This window comes from Eucalyptus grandis, chromosome 8, assembly GCF_016545825.1.
Source record: "Eucalyptus grandis isolate ANBG69807.140 chromosome 8, ASM1654582v1, whole genome shotgun sequence".
In the NCBI taxonomy this organism is placed as follows: Eukaryota; Viridiplantae; Streptophyta; class Magnoliopsida; order Myrtales; family Myrtaceae; genus Eucalyptus; species Eucalyptus grandis.
Genome location: NC_052619.1, coordinates 55,899,075 through 55,916,476, shown reverse-complemented (window position 1 = coordinate 55,916,476; position 17,402 = coordinate 55,899,075). Strand labels below are relative to the sequence as shown.

At 38.2% G+C, this 17,402-nt stretch overlaps 2 protein-coding genes across 2 annotated transcripts; one reads left to right on the top strand and one right to left on the bottom strand.

The window, feature by feature from the left end:
• Window positions 1-448: 448 nt before the first annotated feature.
• LOC104438123 lies at window positions 449-10,684 on the top strand. The gene is made up of 8 exons (XM_039299371.1): window positions 449-2,798; window positions 2,995-3,054; window positions 3,204-3,710; window positions 3,811-3,969; window positions 4,065-4,115; window positions 4,426-4,497; window positions 7,243-7,703; window positions 9,935-10,684. The coding sequence occupies exons 1-8, from the start codon at window positions 2,741-2,743 to the stop codon at window positions 10,538-10,540; spliced, it is 1,974 nt and encodes a 657-aa protein (XP_039155305.1). The 5' UTR covers window positions 449-2,740; the 3' UTR covers window positions 10,541-10,684.
• A 3,302-nt stretch (window positions 10,685-13,986) lies between these two features.
• Window positions 13,987-14,963, bottom strand: LOC104438128 (auxin-binding protein ABP19a). Its single transcript, XM_010051211.3, is given in 2 exon segments — window positions 13,987-14,830; window positions 14,832-14,963. Coding segments are annotated over 2 exon segments (633 nt in total). The 5' UTR covers window positions 14,918-14,963; the 3' UTR covers window positions 13,987-14,283.
• Between the last annotated feature and the right edge of the window lie 2,439 nt (window positions 14,964-17,402).

Sequence of the window (17,402 nt, the reverse complement as noted above, 5' to 3'; positions counted from 1 at the left end):
GCACTTTTGAGTGCCCGATTCCACAAGTTTTCCACCAACGGGAGTGATCCAGAAACGCTGACAACACTCGTTAATCGAATGGCTGATATTAAACTTGAATCCAACGGCTGAGGAGAAACATGACAAAGTTGTCATGCGCAAAAGCACGGGATTGCAGAAAGGGCCCTGGCTCCACTTTTTTTTTTTTTCCACATATCAAATAAAATTAGTAAATCACCAACTTCTTCGAAATTTTATGAGCACAGCTAGTAAATTACCACTGTTACAATGAAAATATTTGATTTTCCATTTAAGTCTTACCATTTTTATTTTTTTCATCACGCTTCTGTAAGCCTCTGCTAAATGTAACGTTTGGAGCCCTATAACCCGAATTGACCCAAACTTTTCAAGGGCTGTTCTATTCGTGTTTTTCAAAAAGTCAAAAAGGAATATATAGTTTTCCACCAAAATTTAACTATTATCCAACTTATAAAGGTCATGAAAAAATTTACATATGATCTAAGTGCCAACGTCTATATATTGTCAAAATATCAGGTGTTACAAGCTAGCAAAGGCCTAAACGCATTATCACAATATATAAAGTTAGTAAAAAGAGAAAAGTAAAATTTTATATAGACATGCCCGAAGATAATTGAGATGGGCTCAAGGCAATCCCAACCTAAAATTAAGGTCTAAAGTGGCTGGGCTATTCGGATTTTCTGCCACAGAAAAAAATTGATCAACCAATATGTAAGATTATTTGCATTTTTGTTATAAAAAAAGAAAAATAATTACACGAGTAAAATTCGGACTAAATAATTTTTCAAATCACTCATTTTTCGCGAAATGAACTTACCTAAAGAGTCCAATCATTTTCGGTCCACCGAATTCGGACCAAGTAGTTTTTTCCTTCTATATCTAGGTGTTATGTGGTTAATAGTTTTATGTCAATGTGAGCCTTCAAAATTTGAGATAATGTCTATGTGGCATTGGGCATCATCTCAAGAAGATGTATATATATGTTGACACATAACTTTTGCCTATTTATTTAGGACTTAAAATTAGGGATTACTTTACCAAAAAAAAAAAATTAGGATTACTTTCTAATCCCTAAACAAAAAAATATTTTTCATTGAATTGCATTACATAATACATATAGACATTAGGAACATTTGCATTACTAGTATTAATTGTCAGAATTTTTTAATTAATTCAAATTATAAAAAAAAGAACGCGGCAGGGCTGGGCCAGGGCCAGACTTAGCCCGGCCCCCCTTTGTTTTCTTCTCTCCTCTTTCCCCCCGCGCCTCCCGTTCTCCCGTTCTCCTTCTCTCCTCCGCCTGGTTTTGGACGATGCCTCGACGGCAAACGACGTGCGATGAATGTCGCACGGTACGACCGGCCTGGGCCAGCTGGCAGCAGCTGGCAACGCTGCTTAAAAGGGGGGAGAGGTTCGACCGAAAGGGGGGTCTCTTAGGCTGAAAAATCCAGAGAGAGAGAGGGAGTGATCCGACGAGAGAGCCGCGAGAGAGAGCCGCGAGTGAGAGCGAGGGAAGAGAGTCGGAGGGAGAGACCGCCGGCCACCGCGCCTGAATCGTGCCCGACTACCTGCCGCCGTGCCCTCCTTTCCCGCGCCGAAGCTCCGGTAAGCCTCGACCCTATTTTGGCCCTGTTTTCGGGCGTGCTGGGCCGGAGCTCGCGGTCGTCCGGCTCATGCGAGCTCCGGCCCCGACCATCCTTTCTCCAGCTACTGTGTGTCTTTTTTTGTTTGTCGAGAGTCCCGTCGAGAATCCCGGTTGAAGTTGAGCGGGAACCTCACGATTCGCGAGCGCCATTCACCCGTTCGACGAAATGCTCAAGCGAGATCTAGTTTCATCCTCCCGTTTTTGGCCGAAATCGAGTCGTCCGTGCACGCCGTGATCTATGGGAATGTTCCAGTGGTGTTGGGCGACCTTCAGCGTCGGCCGTGTAGTCGTTCGCCCCGTTTCCATCGTCGCCGTAGTTTGTTCGGTGTTTGGCCGTGGTGTGGCTCTCGGCCGGCGGCGGGGAGGTCGGCCGACGAATAGCGTTCGGAGTGGACGACGCTGGGTGGTAGCTCCGCGGTGTCCTGAGCGCCGGCGAGGGCTTGTCTAAGTGGCGTCGGTTCGTGTGAGGAGCTTCGGTGAAGAAGAGCGCAAGGGGGAGGCGTGCTTCGGGAAGGAGAGAACATGGAGAAGAAGAGAAAATAGAAAAATAAAAGAAAAAAGAATTAAATAATGAATTAAAAAATATTTAAAAAATTAGTTTTTAATTTGAAGCGGGTCATATCCCGGTAGGCGGATTAGGTTATCGGGTCGGACAGGGTTATTGCCCAAACCCTTTTCCAGCATATAATAATAATAATAAATTTTAATTAAAAAAGTTAGTTTAAAGTATATAGTTGCTATTCATTTTTATGTGGGTCCCATCCACCGTGAGAGAATCGTTGCTGCCCACCGTCGACTTCAGTCAGCAGTGGAAACAAAGGGAAGAGAGAGAGGCAAGCCCGAAAGAACTCAGATAATTTCTCTATTTTTTAATTTTTAATACTATAAAAAATCTAAAATTTACAAATTTGTGCCATATTTAACCTAAATTAATTTTCGTGTAACCAGAGTTATATTTTTCCATTGTTCATAGACTTTTCATCAACAAGAACCTCAACTTTCTAGGAAAGTTGAAAGCCTCTTTTGCATTCTCCGTTTACTTTGTTGTTGAAAGACTGTAACTAGGAGAGCAACCCAATGGCAACGCAACCAAGTGAAGAACAAGGAAATTGGAATCATGCAAAACCAGCAGCAGGTACATGTTCAAGTTCCAAGTGAGAAAGAATATGGTATAATCGATGGAGTCCCAAAAATGTTGGAAGTTGTATTTTCTCATGGTTCTTTTTATTTACTTTATCACCAAACGAACATAATGCTGACCTTGGCTAGAATAAAGGGTCTAAAAAAAAAAAAGTATGCGAAGGACTTAGTGCTCACTCTTTCTCCTACAGATATTGAAATTGTTTGTGCAATCGTTGGATCAGCTTCTCCCCAATCTGGAGGTGCTTCAGGTGCGTTATCCCTCAAAAGAGTTATTTTCAGTGTGAAATTAATATTTGGGGCAAATCTTCATGAAAATGTTCTTTTCTGGGACACTACTCAATGTCAGCAAGGATAAAAGTACTAACCGAATGATCTGAAAAGTTTGTGTCTATTGCAGGAAATTCCAAAAAGGAAGTGGGTGGAACCTATTACCGACCATTGTTGCAAGCTGCATTTAAGGGCGATTGGCAATCTGCTAAAACATTTTTCAAACAAGATGATGCTTCAAAGACCACCAAAATAACAAGCAGATCAGAAACATTGCTTCACATAGCTGCTTTGAGTGCACAAGACCAATTTTTGGAGAAGCTGGTTAAGCTCTTGCATCAAGAAAAGCTTGAAGCGCTTGAAGAGGTTGATTGCGATGGCCGCACAGCCCTCCACAATGCTGTCCTGTGTGGAAGGATAAGGATGGTCAAGGCATTAGTTAAAAGTAAATTAAAGTTGACGCAAGTCGCAGATAATGAAGGACTTGTTCCGTTGGGAATATCTGCTGTGGAAGCTTCTATGCATAAGGAGATTGCCTGGTTCCTGGCGGAAAATACAACAGATGAGCAAGGTCATTTCTTCAGCAGTCCCTCTGCGATCAAGATCATTATAAATCTCACCAAGGCTGGTCATCACGGTAAGATCACCATCGCTATTTATCTCAATTCCATCTGTTTTTTCCTTCATTTTTGACTTATCTTAATTTCCTGATCAACTTTGCTGGTGAATTTGGACAGATATCACCCTTTATCTAGTGAGGCGGTATCCTCAATTAATTGACAAGGGAAGAAGTAAGCATGCTAATCCCCTTGACATACTGGACGCGTTGGCGAGGAATGAGTCTCACTTTCGCAGCGGAACCAGGCTGAGTGTTTTTGAAGCATTGATATACAAATGTCTGTACTTTCTACACTCGCATCTCTTCGTTACTGATTCCCTTCAAGATGATCACACCTGGCTCATCACCTGCTCTTTTGCTTCTGAACTGAAGGTATTCCAGTGGGCTTGAACAACGAACCAACAAATAAAAATTCCGATCCAGGTAGGTATGCATTTTTGTTGTAGGGCATTTATCTTAGGAACTTTCATGATTTTGAACTTTAAGTCATTTTTCTTAGATCCTCTGTACTAGCAAAAGAAACTGGAAATGTTGGTTTCTTTGTCGGACATAATTCTGATTTCTTGACCTAGTTTTACTTGAATAATGGCCTGAAACCGAACTACTTTATGGATCAGCTTTCCCCTTGGAACCACATATGATTTAACCAAGTGCATAAGTATTGTAGAACTCGATTGGACAATGTGACAAACAAATTACGAGGTCTAACAATGATTTCATATCCAATGACTAGGTTTTCTTTGCAAACTGATTGTAGCACTTCAATATCTTACAATGTTACTTTGGAAGGCCACCAAAATTATAGGTATGCTTCCATTTTATCAAGATACTGTCTCTATCTCGTTGTCTCCGTCCAACTAAAATTCTTTGGCCTGTTTGTTTTTTACTTCTTTTGCAAGTATTAAGTAGAAAAAAGCTCATAATTAATTATTTGCCACAATTTGGAAAATAATTCGTGTTAGGCCCGCTGCCCGTGTGAAAAAAAAAAAACCATTACACATTCATCATTGGATGAGTAAAATCTATGTTTGAAGTTAATTTTGTAATTAAATTTTTCCACATACCATCCATATTATTTATACCGTTGATGGATTTAATAAAAATCCTTCAAAAAATTATTCAAATTCAAACGAAGTTATTTATAAAGTTTTTGTGTTAATATTTTTATATTTTGAAAGATTTTAAGTATTCACCAACTTCTAATTACAAGAAGTGAAAAAAGAATACTTAAAACTGCAAATTGAGGCAAGATTTGATGTTAACCTAGGAATTTCTTGCTTATGGCTAATTGGTCTAAGCAGAATATATGGAATAGAGTTACGTAAACCTAGCAATTCTCCGTGAATCTCAATTGGTGAAATCATGTTCGCTTCATTATCTCTCTCCAGTATCGGGCATGGGACCTAGGGTAAGCCCCTAGCGTTATCCACTCCAAAATAAGGTTGTAATAGATGATGGCATGGGTTTATCATTATATCGCATTAACATAGTAAATTTACACTTTTATTTGGCAACTTTAAAAAGGCGTGAAAGAATAGTAATAGGAGCAGGAGGGGAAAACCAAAATAACTTGTTCGGGAGGGCTTGGAATAGAAGAATATTTCAATGGGAGTGAGTTTCGTGGGTCCCAACAAAATTGTGCATCGGAGAATTTCACCCCAAGTTATATATTCTGTACCAACAAGCTATTGATTCAAGGAATTTTCTCCTCTTCTTATAATCTTGTATTTCAGATTTGTTGGAAGCACTCCAAAAAATAAGATCCTGAATACATAAGGCCGATATGGGAGAATGTGCTCTTAAATTACCCGAGATTGAGAAGGTGGACCATTCAAAGTGTGCAAAAATGAGCCCAAACACCACCTCACCACTAAAAAAATACTGCAGTTCGCAAAACTATTCACAACTTTTGCCCGTAGTTGCATTCGTCACCTTGACCCAACTTTTGGATGCACCCGAAATACTCTTGAGCCTTGTCCCTAATTCTTCTATTTTTGTCAAAGAACAATAAGGAAACAGAAGTATAGTATTGTTGCCTTTTTTTTTTTAATGAAATTAGAAGTTTTTTAGAAAAGAGTCAGCTCTATCCACTATGTCATTCAGGTGTAACAAGTAAACTGAAACTTCACACAACAGTATGTGACCCATGTGGAAGTTTTGATTTTGTTAGAGAAAAATAGAATGGAGAAAGAAAAAAAATTGCTCTTATGGTGAGCATGACTAACAATACAATGGATTGTCCGAATAATATGATTTTATCTTTATCACTAGCTGCTATGCGTAATTGCATATTATTATCTAAAATAATCTTATATATGCAAAGACTACTGTGATTTGCTCTAGCTGGACAGATGTCATTGGCGTGGTTATTTTTAGAGCTATTCTATCATATCAACTCTCACAATTATATTCTCTTAATTATGATCAACATTATAAAGCCTCGTTTGAACTTCAAGGAAGATCACTTTCTTCAGGTGCCCTCTAATTAGTTCTACTTTCTTCACATCCAATTTTTTTTTTTCATCCAGACATGATATAAACCTTTTCTTGGAAAATTCAAAAATGACTTTATACCTTTTTAGTACTTTGCATCGGCAATTACTAAAAGTCACACTTTGCATTTGAGGACTAAACCAATGGGGAAAAAAGATCAAAATAGCTTTTCTAAAAGAGTAAAAGAAATTAAATAGAATGAGATCGTTCTGTTGGAAATTAATCCAGAGAAAACAAACTGTTTGTTGTAATCAGAATATAGAATTGGAGGTGAGGTACGAATATCCGAATCTCCTTAAAGCGATTAGTTCTCGCCAATGGTGCTTCGCAGATTCACGAACTATGTCTCCCAATATACAACACCTGGAACCTGTTTGGATTAGCACTATGCAAACATGACTCGGTTGAACCATTCAATTGAACCAGCACAATCAGAAAAATCAGAAGAGTAGAAAAGTATATCTAAGCTTTTATGGAATCAAGTCGGAAAAACCAAAAAACTGTAAATGAAGCTCTATGCTCCTATTTATTTATAGAGTTTTTTAGTTTATGTACAGAAAAGATACTTGAATTAAATAGACGCATGTATCCACGGATTTCATAAATCAAGAGATACATTAATCTAAGAGATTTATGAATCTAAGAGATTTATGAGTCTAGAGATACGTGAATTCAAGAGATTCGTGAACTCAATAAATATATGAACTAAAAGGTACATGAATCTAGGAAATTCATGAATTCAATATATACATGAATAAAAAAGTTTAGAAAATTCATGAATCCAAAAGAGATATATAAACAGAAAAGACGTATCTTAATTGATTGGCTTTTGTTGATCCATTAACCATAATTATAACACGTTTTCCAATCACCCGCCAACCCAAGCTAATGTGATAGGGGCTTTTGTGAGAAAATACGACAATTAGTAAACTCTTGTGTCTGATAACAAAAATTTGGATGCGAAGCTGGACCACTGTTTTTTTTTTTTTTTTTTTTGGAAAAATCCAGTAGCCGCCCCTTCTTTATTCACTTTCATTTTCTGTTTAATATTTTCTAGTTCCTACAATCAAGAGGATTCACGAGATGAAGCTGAGACACGTGGCGGCAATTGAGTTGGCAAAAAAAGTTTGTGATGTGATCTCTCATGGGGAAACTACTGAGATAACCGATGTTTTAGAAAAGAAAGACTTGCTACTTCAAGCTACAATATCGGGAGTCACTGAAATTGTGAAGCTGTGTATTCAATATTTTCCAGAGCTTATTTTGAATCGGTCTGATCGTAAGAGGTTGGTGACAGAAGCTGTGAAGTATCGCCAAGAAAGGACTCTCAGACTCTTTTTGAAGGTAAGCTCAACCAATAAGTTGTCATTAGTTTTAGGACCCACAGACGAAGAATCGAAAATGATGCTGATGGCAGCAGCAGAGAACAGGGCAAGAGAGTACTACCCTAATTTTGATGCGGAAACTAACGTAGCCGGAGTAGCGTTTCAAATGCAAAGAGAAGTCCAATGGTATAAGGTAAGTAGCTTTCTTTTCATATATTTAATAACCACACTTAATGATAATTATTATCTTATAATATCTTCTCGACAAAATTCTTAAAATATGATGGCTAGAACTCCATTTGGATAGTTTTAAGAATATACATAAAACATTTTTTTTGTCAGCCATTTTCAGAGAAAATTGACTGAAATGATTACATTAGAATTTCATATAAAAGTTTAAGATTCAATTCGTAAAATTGAAAAGTTCAAAATTGAATTGACATCTATACAATAAGTTTAGAATAAATTGGGTAATTATCCCAATATGAATATGAAGCAAGCACCATAGTTGAACAAAGCATCCTAAGTGGAGAAACGTTATATTTTTTTTTTCTTTCAACATGTCTCAAGCCAATAGATGAAGTCTTTCGAGATGTCGAATTTGACATGGAATCGTAAGAATCACCAATCCTCTAAAGATGGCACAATGGAGCCTCTTCACTAGTTGCATTGGGACTAACATCACGAAAGAGGTGATCTCTTCTTTGTTGTCTTCTTCTTTAGGGTCATACTGGGATCGTCACATCACAATAATTGAAATTTTCCCATTTTTGAAGTTATTGTACATTTCTACTCAAATCTTCTAGTTCGACATCATGATGGGCGCCATTGAGTCCACAATAAAGACAACTAGCCATATCCTAGGTTCTGATACCAACTCATATTAGAGGGGTCGAAGGTTAGAAGGTAACACAAGTACAATAAAAGAAAGGCTTACCACCTAAAGAATCCTCTCAAGATACAAGACATGTGACGGGATAAATGCTCACTGCTTAGGGAATCCAACTGAGAATATACGGCATATAAAGAGTAAATGCTCAGTACCTAAGGTATCCATCTCAAGATATGAAGTATGTAATTCACCATTCAATGGAATCTATCAAAGAGATACAGAGTTAACGAAACTCTAATCCAATTGTTTACTTTCAAAAATTCAGAAAACATTCACTCACCGTTAATAGAGCCTTAGAGGGGTTTGTCTACATTTACAACTTGAAACCACCTTCTAAGTATAGGCAAACCCCAAGACATTTACCTTTTATTTCCAAGAAAAGACCAGCAACCCTAGACTTATCATAAATGCTAGCATTGACTCATGACTCAAAGGACTCTAGAAACAAAATACAATGCATAGAGTTCAATAAAGCACGTAGAAGTACTAAAAGACTCAATCTCAGATTTCTTGACTAACTTTTAATATTTTTTGGGATAATTATCCAAAAAGACCTAAACCTCTTATACGATAACCAATTTAGTCTTAAGCATTTTAATTATGCCAATTTTGTCCTAAACCTTTCGATCATTTGCCATTTTAGTTCTAAATCTTTTAATTTTATCGATTTAATCTTGAATCTTTTGATAATTTGCCAATTTAAACCTCCTAGCCAATTTTGATAAAAAAAAATCACTAACATAAATGTTGGTGTTGATGTTGACTTTTTTTTTTTAATTTTTTTTTATCTTCTTAAAAATTTCTATTTTTTTTTTATTTTCTTTCTTTTTTTCCTAGGTTAGTGAGGTGATTGGCCAACCCTTGCAGGTCATAGGCCTTGCCCATGGCTAGCAAGGGCTGCAACGCCCTCACCCAAACTAGGCATGTGTCAGTTGGCAATTTTGCCAGCTAAAGTCTAAAATAAAAAGAAAAAAATTAAAAATGAAAAAATTCAATTTTTTTTTTAAATTGTAAAAATTATTCATATTTACGTCGGCGGTGCCACGTAGGATTGTCGATGCCGACTCAACCGTTATGTTAGTGACTAAATTGGTTGGAAAGACTAAATTGGCAAATTGTCAAAAGTTTTAGGACTAAATTGGTACAATTAAAAGGCTTAAAACTGAATTGATCAACGTACAAATTGTTTAGGACTTTTTGGACAATTTTCCTAATATTTTTTCCATAAATTCTTCTTGAAGACTCAAAATTCCTTAAAACTTGATTCTTTATAAAGTAGAAACATAGTGATTTCCATGTATATATTATTTGACTAAAATGAAGCACAAAATCATCGTCGAAGCTCCGAAGAAAGTGACCTTTGAAATTCTGCCAGCAAAGATGGACTTTACTTCTAAGCAAATTTCGCATCAAGTATTGTATACGTCTTAATCTCCTTGAGATGTGCCCTCGTCATTTTTTATGTTTTATTTTGAAAATTTTCATTACACTATCCACTTATCGAAACTCTTATGTGTGGGCATTATGCATAGGCTGTGGAAAGCTGGGTTATCCCTTTTCAGGCATCTGCCAACCATCACAAGAAAACACATTGGAATGAATTCCTGGAGAAACACAAAGAGTTGATTGAGGAAGCAGAGAAGTCGATGAAGAACACAGCAAATTCATGTATGCTTGTGTCAGCTCTAATTGCCGCAGTATTGTTCGCAGCTGCTTTCACCGTGCCCGGAGGAAATAACGATAAAAGTGGAGTGCCGTTGTTGTTAGGACAAGATTCTTTCCGTATTTTTGCAATTTCGGATACGTTAGGTTTGTTCTCCTCCATGACGGCCATCTTGATATTCCTAGGCATTTTAACTTCGCACTATGAAGCACAAGATTTTCTCTATTCGTTGCCTACAAAGATCATAATGGGCCTCTCTTTACTCTTCCTTTCCTTGGCTTCCATGCTGGTGGCCTTCGTTGCAACTCTCACAATGGTGCTTCATAAGAGACCGGACTGGGGTCTAATTCCCGTCGCTTTGATGGCATCTATCCCAGTGGTTTTGTTCGCAGTATCACAGCTTCCCCTGCCATTCCAACTGATGAGATCCACTTATGGACCTAGCATCTTTCATCCCGAGGACATATGGGATTGAGTCAAATATACAAAACAAGATTAGGGATTGACGAATTTGATTTGAGGGTGTATGTCTTCATTATAGTTGGTTGTTTGTAGTAGAGCCAATGCAATATTGAATGTATTTCCTCAAAGTATATGACCAATTACCATCCATTATGTTTCCCTGCCTTGTTACCCAAGATCTATTTATAGAATGATTTAATCAATTTAAAATTTCAGCCTATAGATACTTCAAATTCAATCTGCACATACATAAGCAATTTCTTTTTACATTCAGTTCCAAAGTATGCTCAATCTTGGAATATAACATTTTAAAAATTAGTTTTTTTTACCTTTTTTTTATTTTATATAATTTAGATTCAGAATTTTTTTCCTTTAGCTTAAACATTCAGCCTCCAGGTACTTCAAAATATAATCTATATGAAAAATCTATATCTTCAACGTTATTACCAAAATACATGCACTCATGTATTATATCTTTCATCATGGAATGCGAGAAGAACAATTATTTATAGGAAAAATCTATAGATACAAAATTTATGTGGTAAGAATATACCAAATGTAGACTTTATTCTTGTGAAATATAAAGTTATTGGAATCATACCAGTTATGATATTTTGTTTGTATCAATTGTGAAATAGATGGAATAAAACTTACCATAAATCTTTGCCTCAGTGGCCATTGTTGACACCTAAATTTTGATTAAATATTTAGATATTTATTGCATAAAAAATTAGACACCAATTTGGTCTTGGAAAAGCAATCCTCACCATCAAGGCGACTGGAGATAGCTCCGGGTCCTTGGCGACAATTCATTGCTCCAATAGGCAATTGGAGACATGTTTGAGTCTTGAAAAATTAACTTCTTAACGTCATCAGGTAAGATGATACCTTGGTATTTGCCAAAAACTTGGGGTTCTCTCTCCATATCACTCCTTCCTAATAGGTAACTACGGCTATTTTCATATCCGTCTTAGTATGTATTATGTTATATTGCCCTTTTTACATAGGACACCTCATCCCAAACAATATATTATCTATTGCATATGCATGGACAAAATTTAAGTATCAATTCTTCTTTAAATGCAACCTTTGCAAGCTCATTTTGAAAGAGAGGTAGTTATTGACATCTAAATTTTGATTAAATATATAGATATTTATTGCATAGAAAATTGGGGATCAATTTGGCTCTAACAAAAATGATTTTCGCATTACCTAGGCATTAATATTATTTGCATCTACTAAGATTTATTTTTATTTCATTTCTCCTTTATTTTGCCCTATAGATATAAAACTATTTTTTTTAAAGGAGGAAAAGGGGTGAAAAGGCCACCGGGCATCGGAGGGTCCTAGTGTTGGGGTCCTAAGTTAACTTCCTCCGAGATTTTACGTCTAAATAGTGGCTTGCTATGACGTGTGACGGTGCTACCGGGCATCGGAGGGCGGTGTGATCCCGATTAACATAAGCGAAAGGGAGTCTCCGACGGCCTCCTCAGCGCGAGCTAGTAAAAAAAAAAAAAAAAGGGGCGAAAAGGCTTTGGGACTGAAGGTAGAGGGAGAGTACCGAGATGGTGGAGGTCCAAGAGAAGATCTAAGAGAGAGAGAGAGAGAGCCCTCTCTTGGCCAAGCGGCGAAGACCCTCGCCGCACGAGACCTCCGCCGTGTCGCTGCCGCCTGACGCCGCCTGTCGCTGCGGCGGCGTCGCTTGATGCGCCCAAATCAAGTCACGTTGTCGCTGTGCCCGACGGTCATTGTTGCCACGACACCGCTGCCCGCTGCTTCGCCGAACTGCCACCGATCCTGCTCGCTGCCCCATCGCGACCAAGAAGTCTGGGCCAACTGTCGTCGCTCGTCGCGGCTGTCCCCGTCGAGGTTCGCGGTGGGGCAGCAGAGGAGGCTACGAACCGCATCGGGCGCGGGTCATATTCGGGTAGGGTTTCGTTTGTCCGAGCCGGCTAGGTCTGGGTGGTCATGGGCTTGCAAGGTCGTGGGCCTGGCTATTTCATTCAAGTGAAATTTGGGCCTGATAAGAATTAATTCGAACTGTGCTCTTGACAGGGTCCGGTCCGGCCAAACTCAAGCCCAAGATAGGACTCCTCCGTCCGCTTCCTCCAGCCTCTGTGCGTATGATGGATGACGTCCGTATCTCTGGGGAGAGTGCTCGATGTCTATTCTGTTGGATGAAGCTCAGGGGATTATTGATTTTGAAGCTTAAATGGGTTGGGCATAACATATCTAAGTCATAATCCCTAATTTTGTGAATTAATTTTTATCGGCGAAATTCATGTTAAGTAACTCAATTCATAAAATCGGAAAGTTTAGGTTTGAATTGGCATAATAAGTTTAGAACTGACTTGATAATTGCCCCCAAATAACTTATTTTAATATTTCTTCTAAATCAGTAATAATTCATTATAAAAATTAAAATTTAGATATACGCTAGAATTAGACATCAGTTCAGATTATAGGCTTGCTAACTGAGTCAAAAGCAAATTAGTGTATCGAGCTCATGTGAGTGTGCGTCACGTGAGTCATCATCGTGCAAGTTTGGCCCACGTTTATATCCATTGATAGATAGATAGATATTGAAATGCTAACGTCATTTCCTTGAATTACATCATCTCACCCCAGAACTTCATGAGCACCTAAGTTCATTGTAAGCTTTCCAACAAGATATCATTTGGCTGACACCCTTGTTGGTCTCAAATCACATAGCCACCTTTTTGGGGAAAACACATGATCAAATAAATACCCAAGGATCTAAATCAAACAATACTTACACCTAACAATAGTGAGTCGAGCTTTACAGCGGCATTAGAGTTGTAGGAATCCAAATATGGATTTAAAAGATAATTATTTCGAATTTTTATGAAGTAATGGTTAAACAACTAATCAAATGCCACACCTCAACACTTTTAAGGCAGAACGAGTACGCTAGAAGAAGAAAAATTCTTAGATGCCCTCAATGCATGTAAGCTCATCTCACATGTACCATTGGATGAAGTAGGCCCATGTAGAACCCACTAATCTAACAGTAGCGTGAGCTAGGTTCACATGATTCGGATGGATACATTATTGGCTTATTGTACAAATGATTGCGACAAGATTCTAGTGTATTTAGAAAAAAATGAAACAAGTCCAAAGCTAGGCTCTAAAACAGAATCTGCGTCCATAATTAAGTCATGTGTAGAAAAGTCCGCATCAATGAATTTGTCCACTTGGCCTTGGACAATACTAAATGAACATATTGAAAGTGTTGGCATGACGCGCCATTACTAAATAATGCTTTGATTGGCATGACGTGAGCCGTAATTATATGAATGCAACACCGAATGTTAGTTTATCCCTCTGTAGATAGGATCCAAATTCTACAGTAATCTCATCTATAATGGGTGGATGATATTACTGCATCATTTGATTTATCAAGCACATTTTTCTAGATGAACATTAGCTCTCAAGGAATTGACGAAGCAACATACTTTTATTCATCTACTCAAAATTCGATAAGAAAGGGAGGTGTTTTGCTCCATAGTCTGAATAGAACAACAAGTCAGGAAGCACTAAAAATCAAATCTCCACTCCAACGACTCACTTCAACACACTAGCAAACCAAATGCAACCTAACAAGAAAAATCCATGGAAAGCCATCGACGACGAGCATATAAGCCGAATTATTATTTCTTTTCATTTTTTTTGAAGAGGTTTGAAAAGGTGGTGATTCTTAATGGATGGATTCTCGACAAAAATGAAATTAGCCACTTAGCCAGTGCCACCAAGAACGCCCTTGAGCTTCTTGACCTGAGCATCATCAAGGAAAGTGGTGGCCTCCACCAACTCAGAAGGAAAATTATTAGCGAACAGAGCAAAGTCCAAGATTTGAAGCCCAGGGCTTGGACTGCTGAAGCTGACTATGGCAAGTGCTGGACCTTTACCAGCATTCAATTGGAAGTGCAATAGCCCCTGAGGGAAAATCATGCTATCCCCTTTGTTGAGGGTCTTCAAGTAGACGGTGTTCGCTGATGATGAGATGAACCCGGCAGAAATTGACCCTTGGATGACAAAAAGGACCTCCGAGCCACCCGGGTGCGTGTGCAATGGAATGACCCCACCAGGGGCTAGGTCCAGGCGGGCCAAAGAGATGCCGAGCCCATTCAGGCCAGGGAACTGGTTTGCAAATGCCGTGGTCACCGCAGCCTTGATGAGGCCAGAGGTGTTCCCAGCCACGCCGAGGCCTGAGAAGACAAAGTCATTCACGGTGACTGCTGAGACCTTCTTGCAGGAGTAGCCGCGGGGCCCTCGGGGCCGAGAGGTCTGCAACGCAGAAGTCCTGGACCGCCGCGTGGGAGGCGGAAAGGAGGAAGGAGAACAGAATGAAGGTTTGGAGTATTGACATCTTTATGCCAACGCTTTAATTTCTTGGGAGAAGGATTTCCTTTCGAATGTGTGTTTGAGGGATTCTCGGGGAGGTATATATAGAGCGGCACATAGTGGGATGTTCTGAGGCATTGGTGATTGGCCGAGAGGATAAGAGACCCCATGCAGGGTTTCACGTGCATTGGCAATGCAAGACAGGGGGTACCTTGGAAGCAGACAGATTGCGATTCGTGACACCTGTCGGAGGGTAATCTCTTCACAGATAAGAACAAGGAGGTTCTTTTAGTTTGGAAATAGAGGACCATGAAAAATATCTTTAGATATTTTTGGGCTTCGTAAAAGAATATTCGTCTCTTTAAAGAATATGAACTCCAAATACATTTTCAATTGGAAGAACTCAATAAGAAGTTCAAAACTTGCAATTTTTGCTAGAAGTACCGTATTATCTTAAAAAGTGGCACATAATGATCAATCTATACTAGATTGTTTATAAGTGTATCTTAGCTTAGAATTTTTATTTTTTTGCACCTCTTTGGTTAGAACTTTACTCAACTAAAATAGAGAACTACACCACCAATAAACCATCAAGTACAAGAATACTGTACTTGTCACTCAATTAAAACTTGGATTAATGCAAATAAAACACCTCTCTCGTTATGGATTTTGTGCTTGTTTAATTACAAGTAGGTTTTATTTAGACATGTAATCCAGTAATCAAAGATGAGTTAGATGAAGTTCCCAGCTATTAGAGATAGAAGAAAACATGATTCTTACAACTTTTGGATAACCAATTGTGCATTTGATGTAACTATAGGAACTATATAATTTATGGGACAAATAAACCACACTGCTCATCACAAAGGGGCGAGTTTCGCTCTACATTATTGGAGTACTTCTAAGTTTCTTTCAACGAAGTTTATTTAAATGGAAAAAAGAAGAAGAGGAATTTGAATTACATGAAGTTATAGAGGGAGCGTCCGAAAATAATAATCTTAAGAGAATCAACAAGGTGGTCCCCGAGCACATGGGAGGAGATAAATGATGGCACAAGAGGACATACAAGACAGCTAAAAGAGTAGCTCCTGCAGACTGCAAAGTCTTGGTTTCCGGTGTCCGAGCTTTGGCCACGAATTTGAGTGGACATTGCGAATTCCCTATCTTTTAGGGTTTCCCGGATTTCGGGGAGCAACGTAAAAGAAAAGGTCTTACCTAATTTCACGCATGACATTTGACGTGATTGTCTCATTTGTCTTTTTTAGGGGATTTGATGCTTCGATATTTGTCATTTGGTATCTTACTCACAGATAAATTGACCAATTCAATCACAATTGTGTAATAAAACCATAATTCCATGGAGAGACATGGCGATAATTCTCACCTTAATGTAATGTACATGAGATATATAAAACTTTAATTGGGACTACTCGTCTATCTAATGTAACACTATATTGCAGAAAATTTCCCAGTTATACATACTATAAAGATATAATTAATGGAAAATACAATAATCATCAATCAATTTTATGATTTGCAACAATGACTTTCTCTCAGTCAACCCCAGTGGCCGAACGCTTGCGATCAAGCTACATTAGACTCAATCAATGATTGTGCTCAGCTTATCCAAGCGTATGTTTGAGTAAAGATTGGACTTAGCTATCTCAATTTGCAGCCTAATTCAAGTTGTCGTGAGTACGCCGAAGGAGTAATCCCTAATGTAAATACAATACCCTCTCTTTCCTAGCTCGTCCTTGCAAAATTATGCTTCCTTTGTGCGCTAAGCTCAACCCGAGGAAATCGAATCGACCATCACTTGAACAAAAAGTTAGAAGATGCAGCCAAAATGCATGAAAAATGGTCCACTCCCTCTATCATTCCAGCAGTGAACAGACTAAAGGCCATTTTATATGGCAGTCAAGATATTTCCAAAGGTCACTGAAAGAGAAACTTCATATGTCCTACTGCTTGTCTATTGGCCACGTACAATTTGTTGTATACTGAGGACTGAAGTGTGAACTGATAACGGCATTGTTAACCTTTTCTTTCTAGAGCCCATTCCAATTCGTGTCCCTCCACTCTTTCAAAGGTCGGTTGAAGATATTTGCCGGCAATCACGCGGAGAATTTTAATGTGGAATATGCGACGTAATGTTGATCAGAATTCTAAAACTAAAAGATATATAACTGGTAAAAGGAGTTCTCTTTAGAAGTAATAGGTAAATCAGCTATTTTATTTTTAAAAAATCCAATCCAACGGAAACTTGAGCATAAGCGGCTAATGGGGATGCACATTTGCAAAAAGGATAGCACTAACCTTGATATCATGTTAGAAAATTCAAACCAATAACTTAAGTTGATAGGTAGAAGGAGACCACATAAATATAAAGAGTATATAGGATCTGTTGTCAAGTAATATGAGATAATATTTTAATACACTTTGTGTTTGAATTTCACTCTGTTAAACATTCATTTTGGTGATTTTACTATACTATCTGTTAAAAAAAAAGG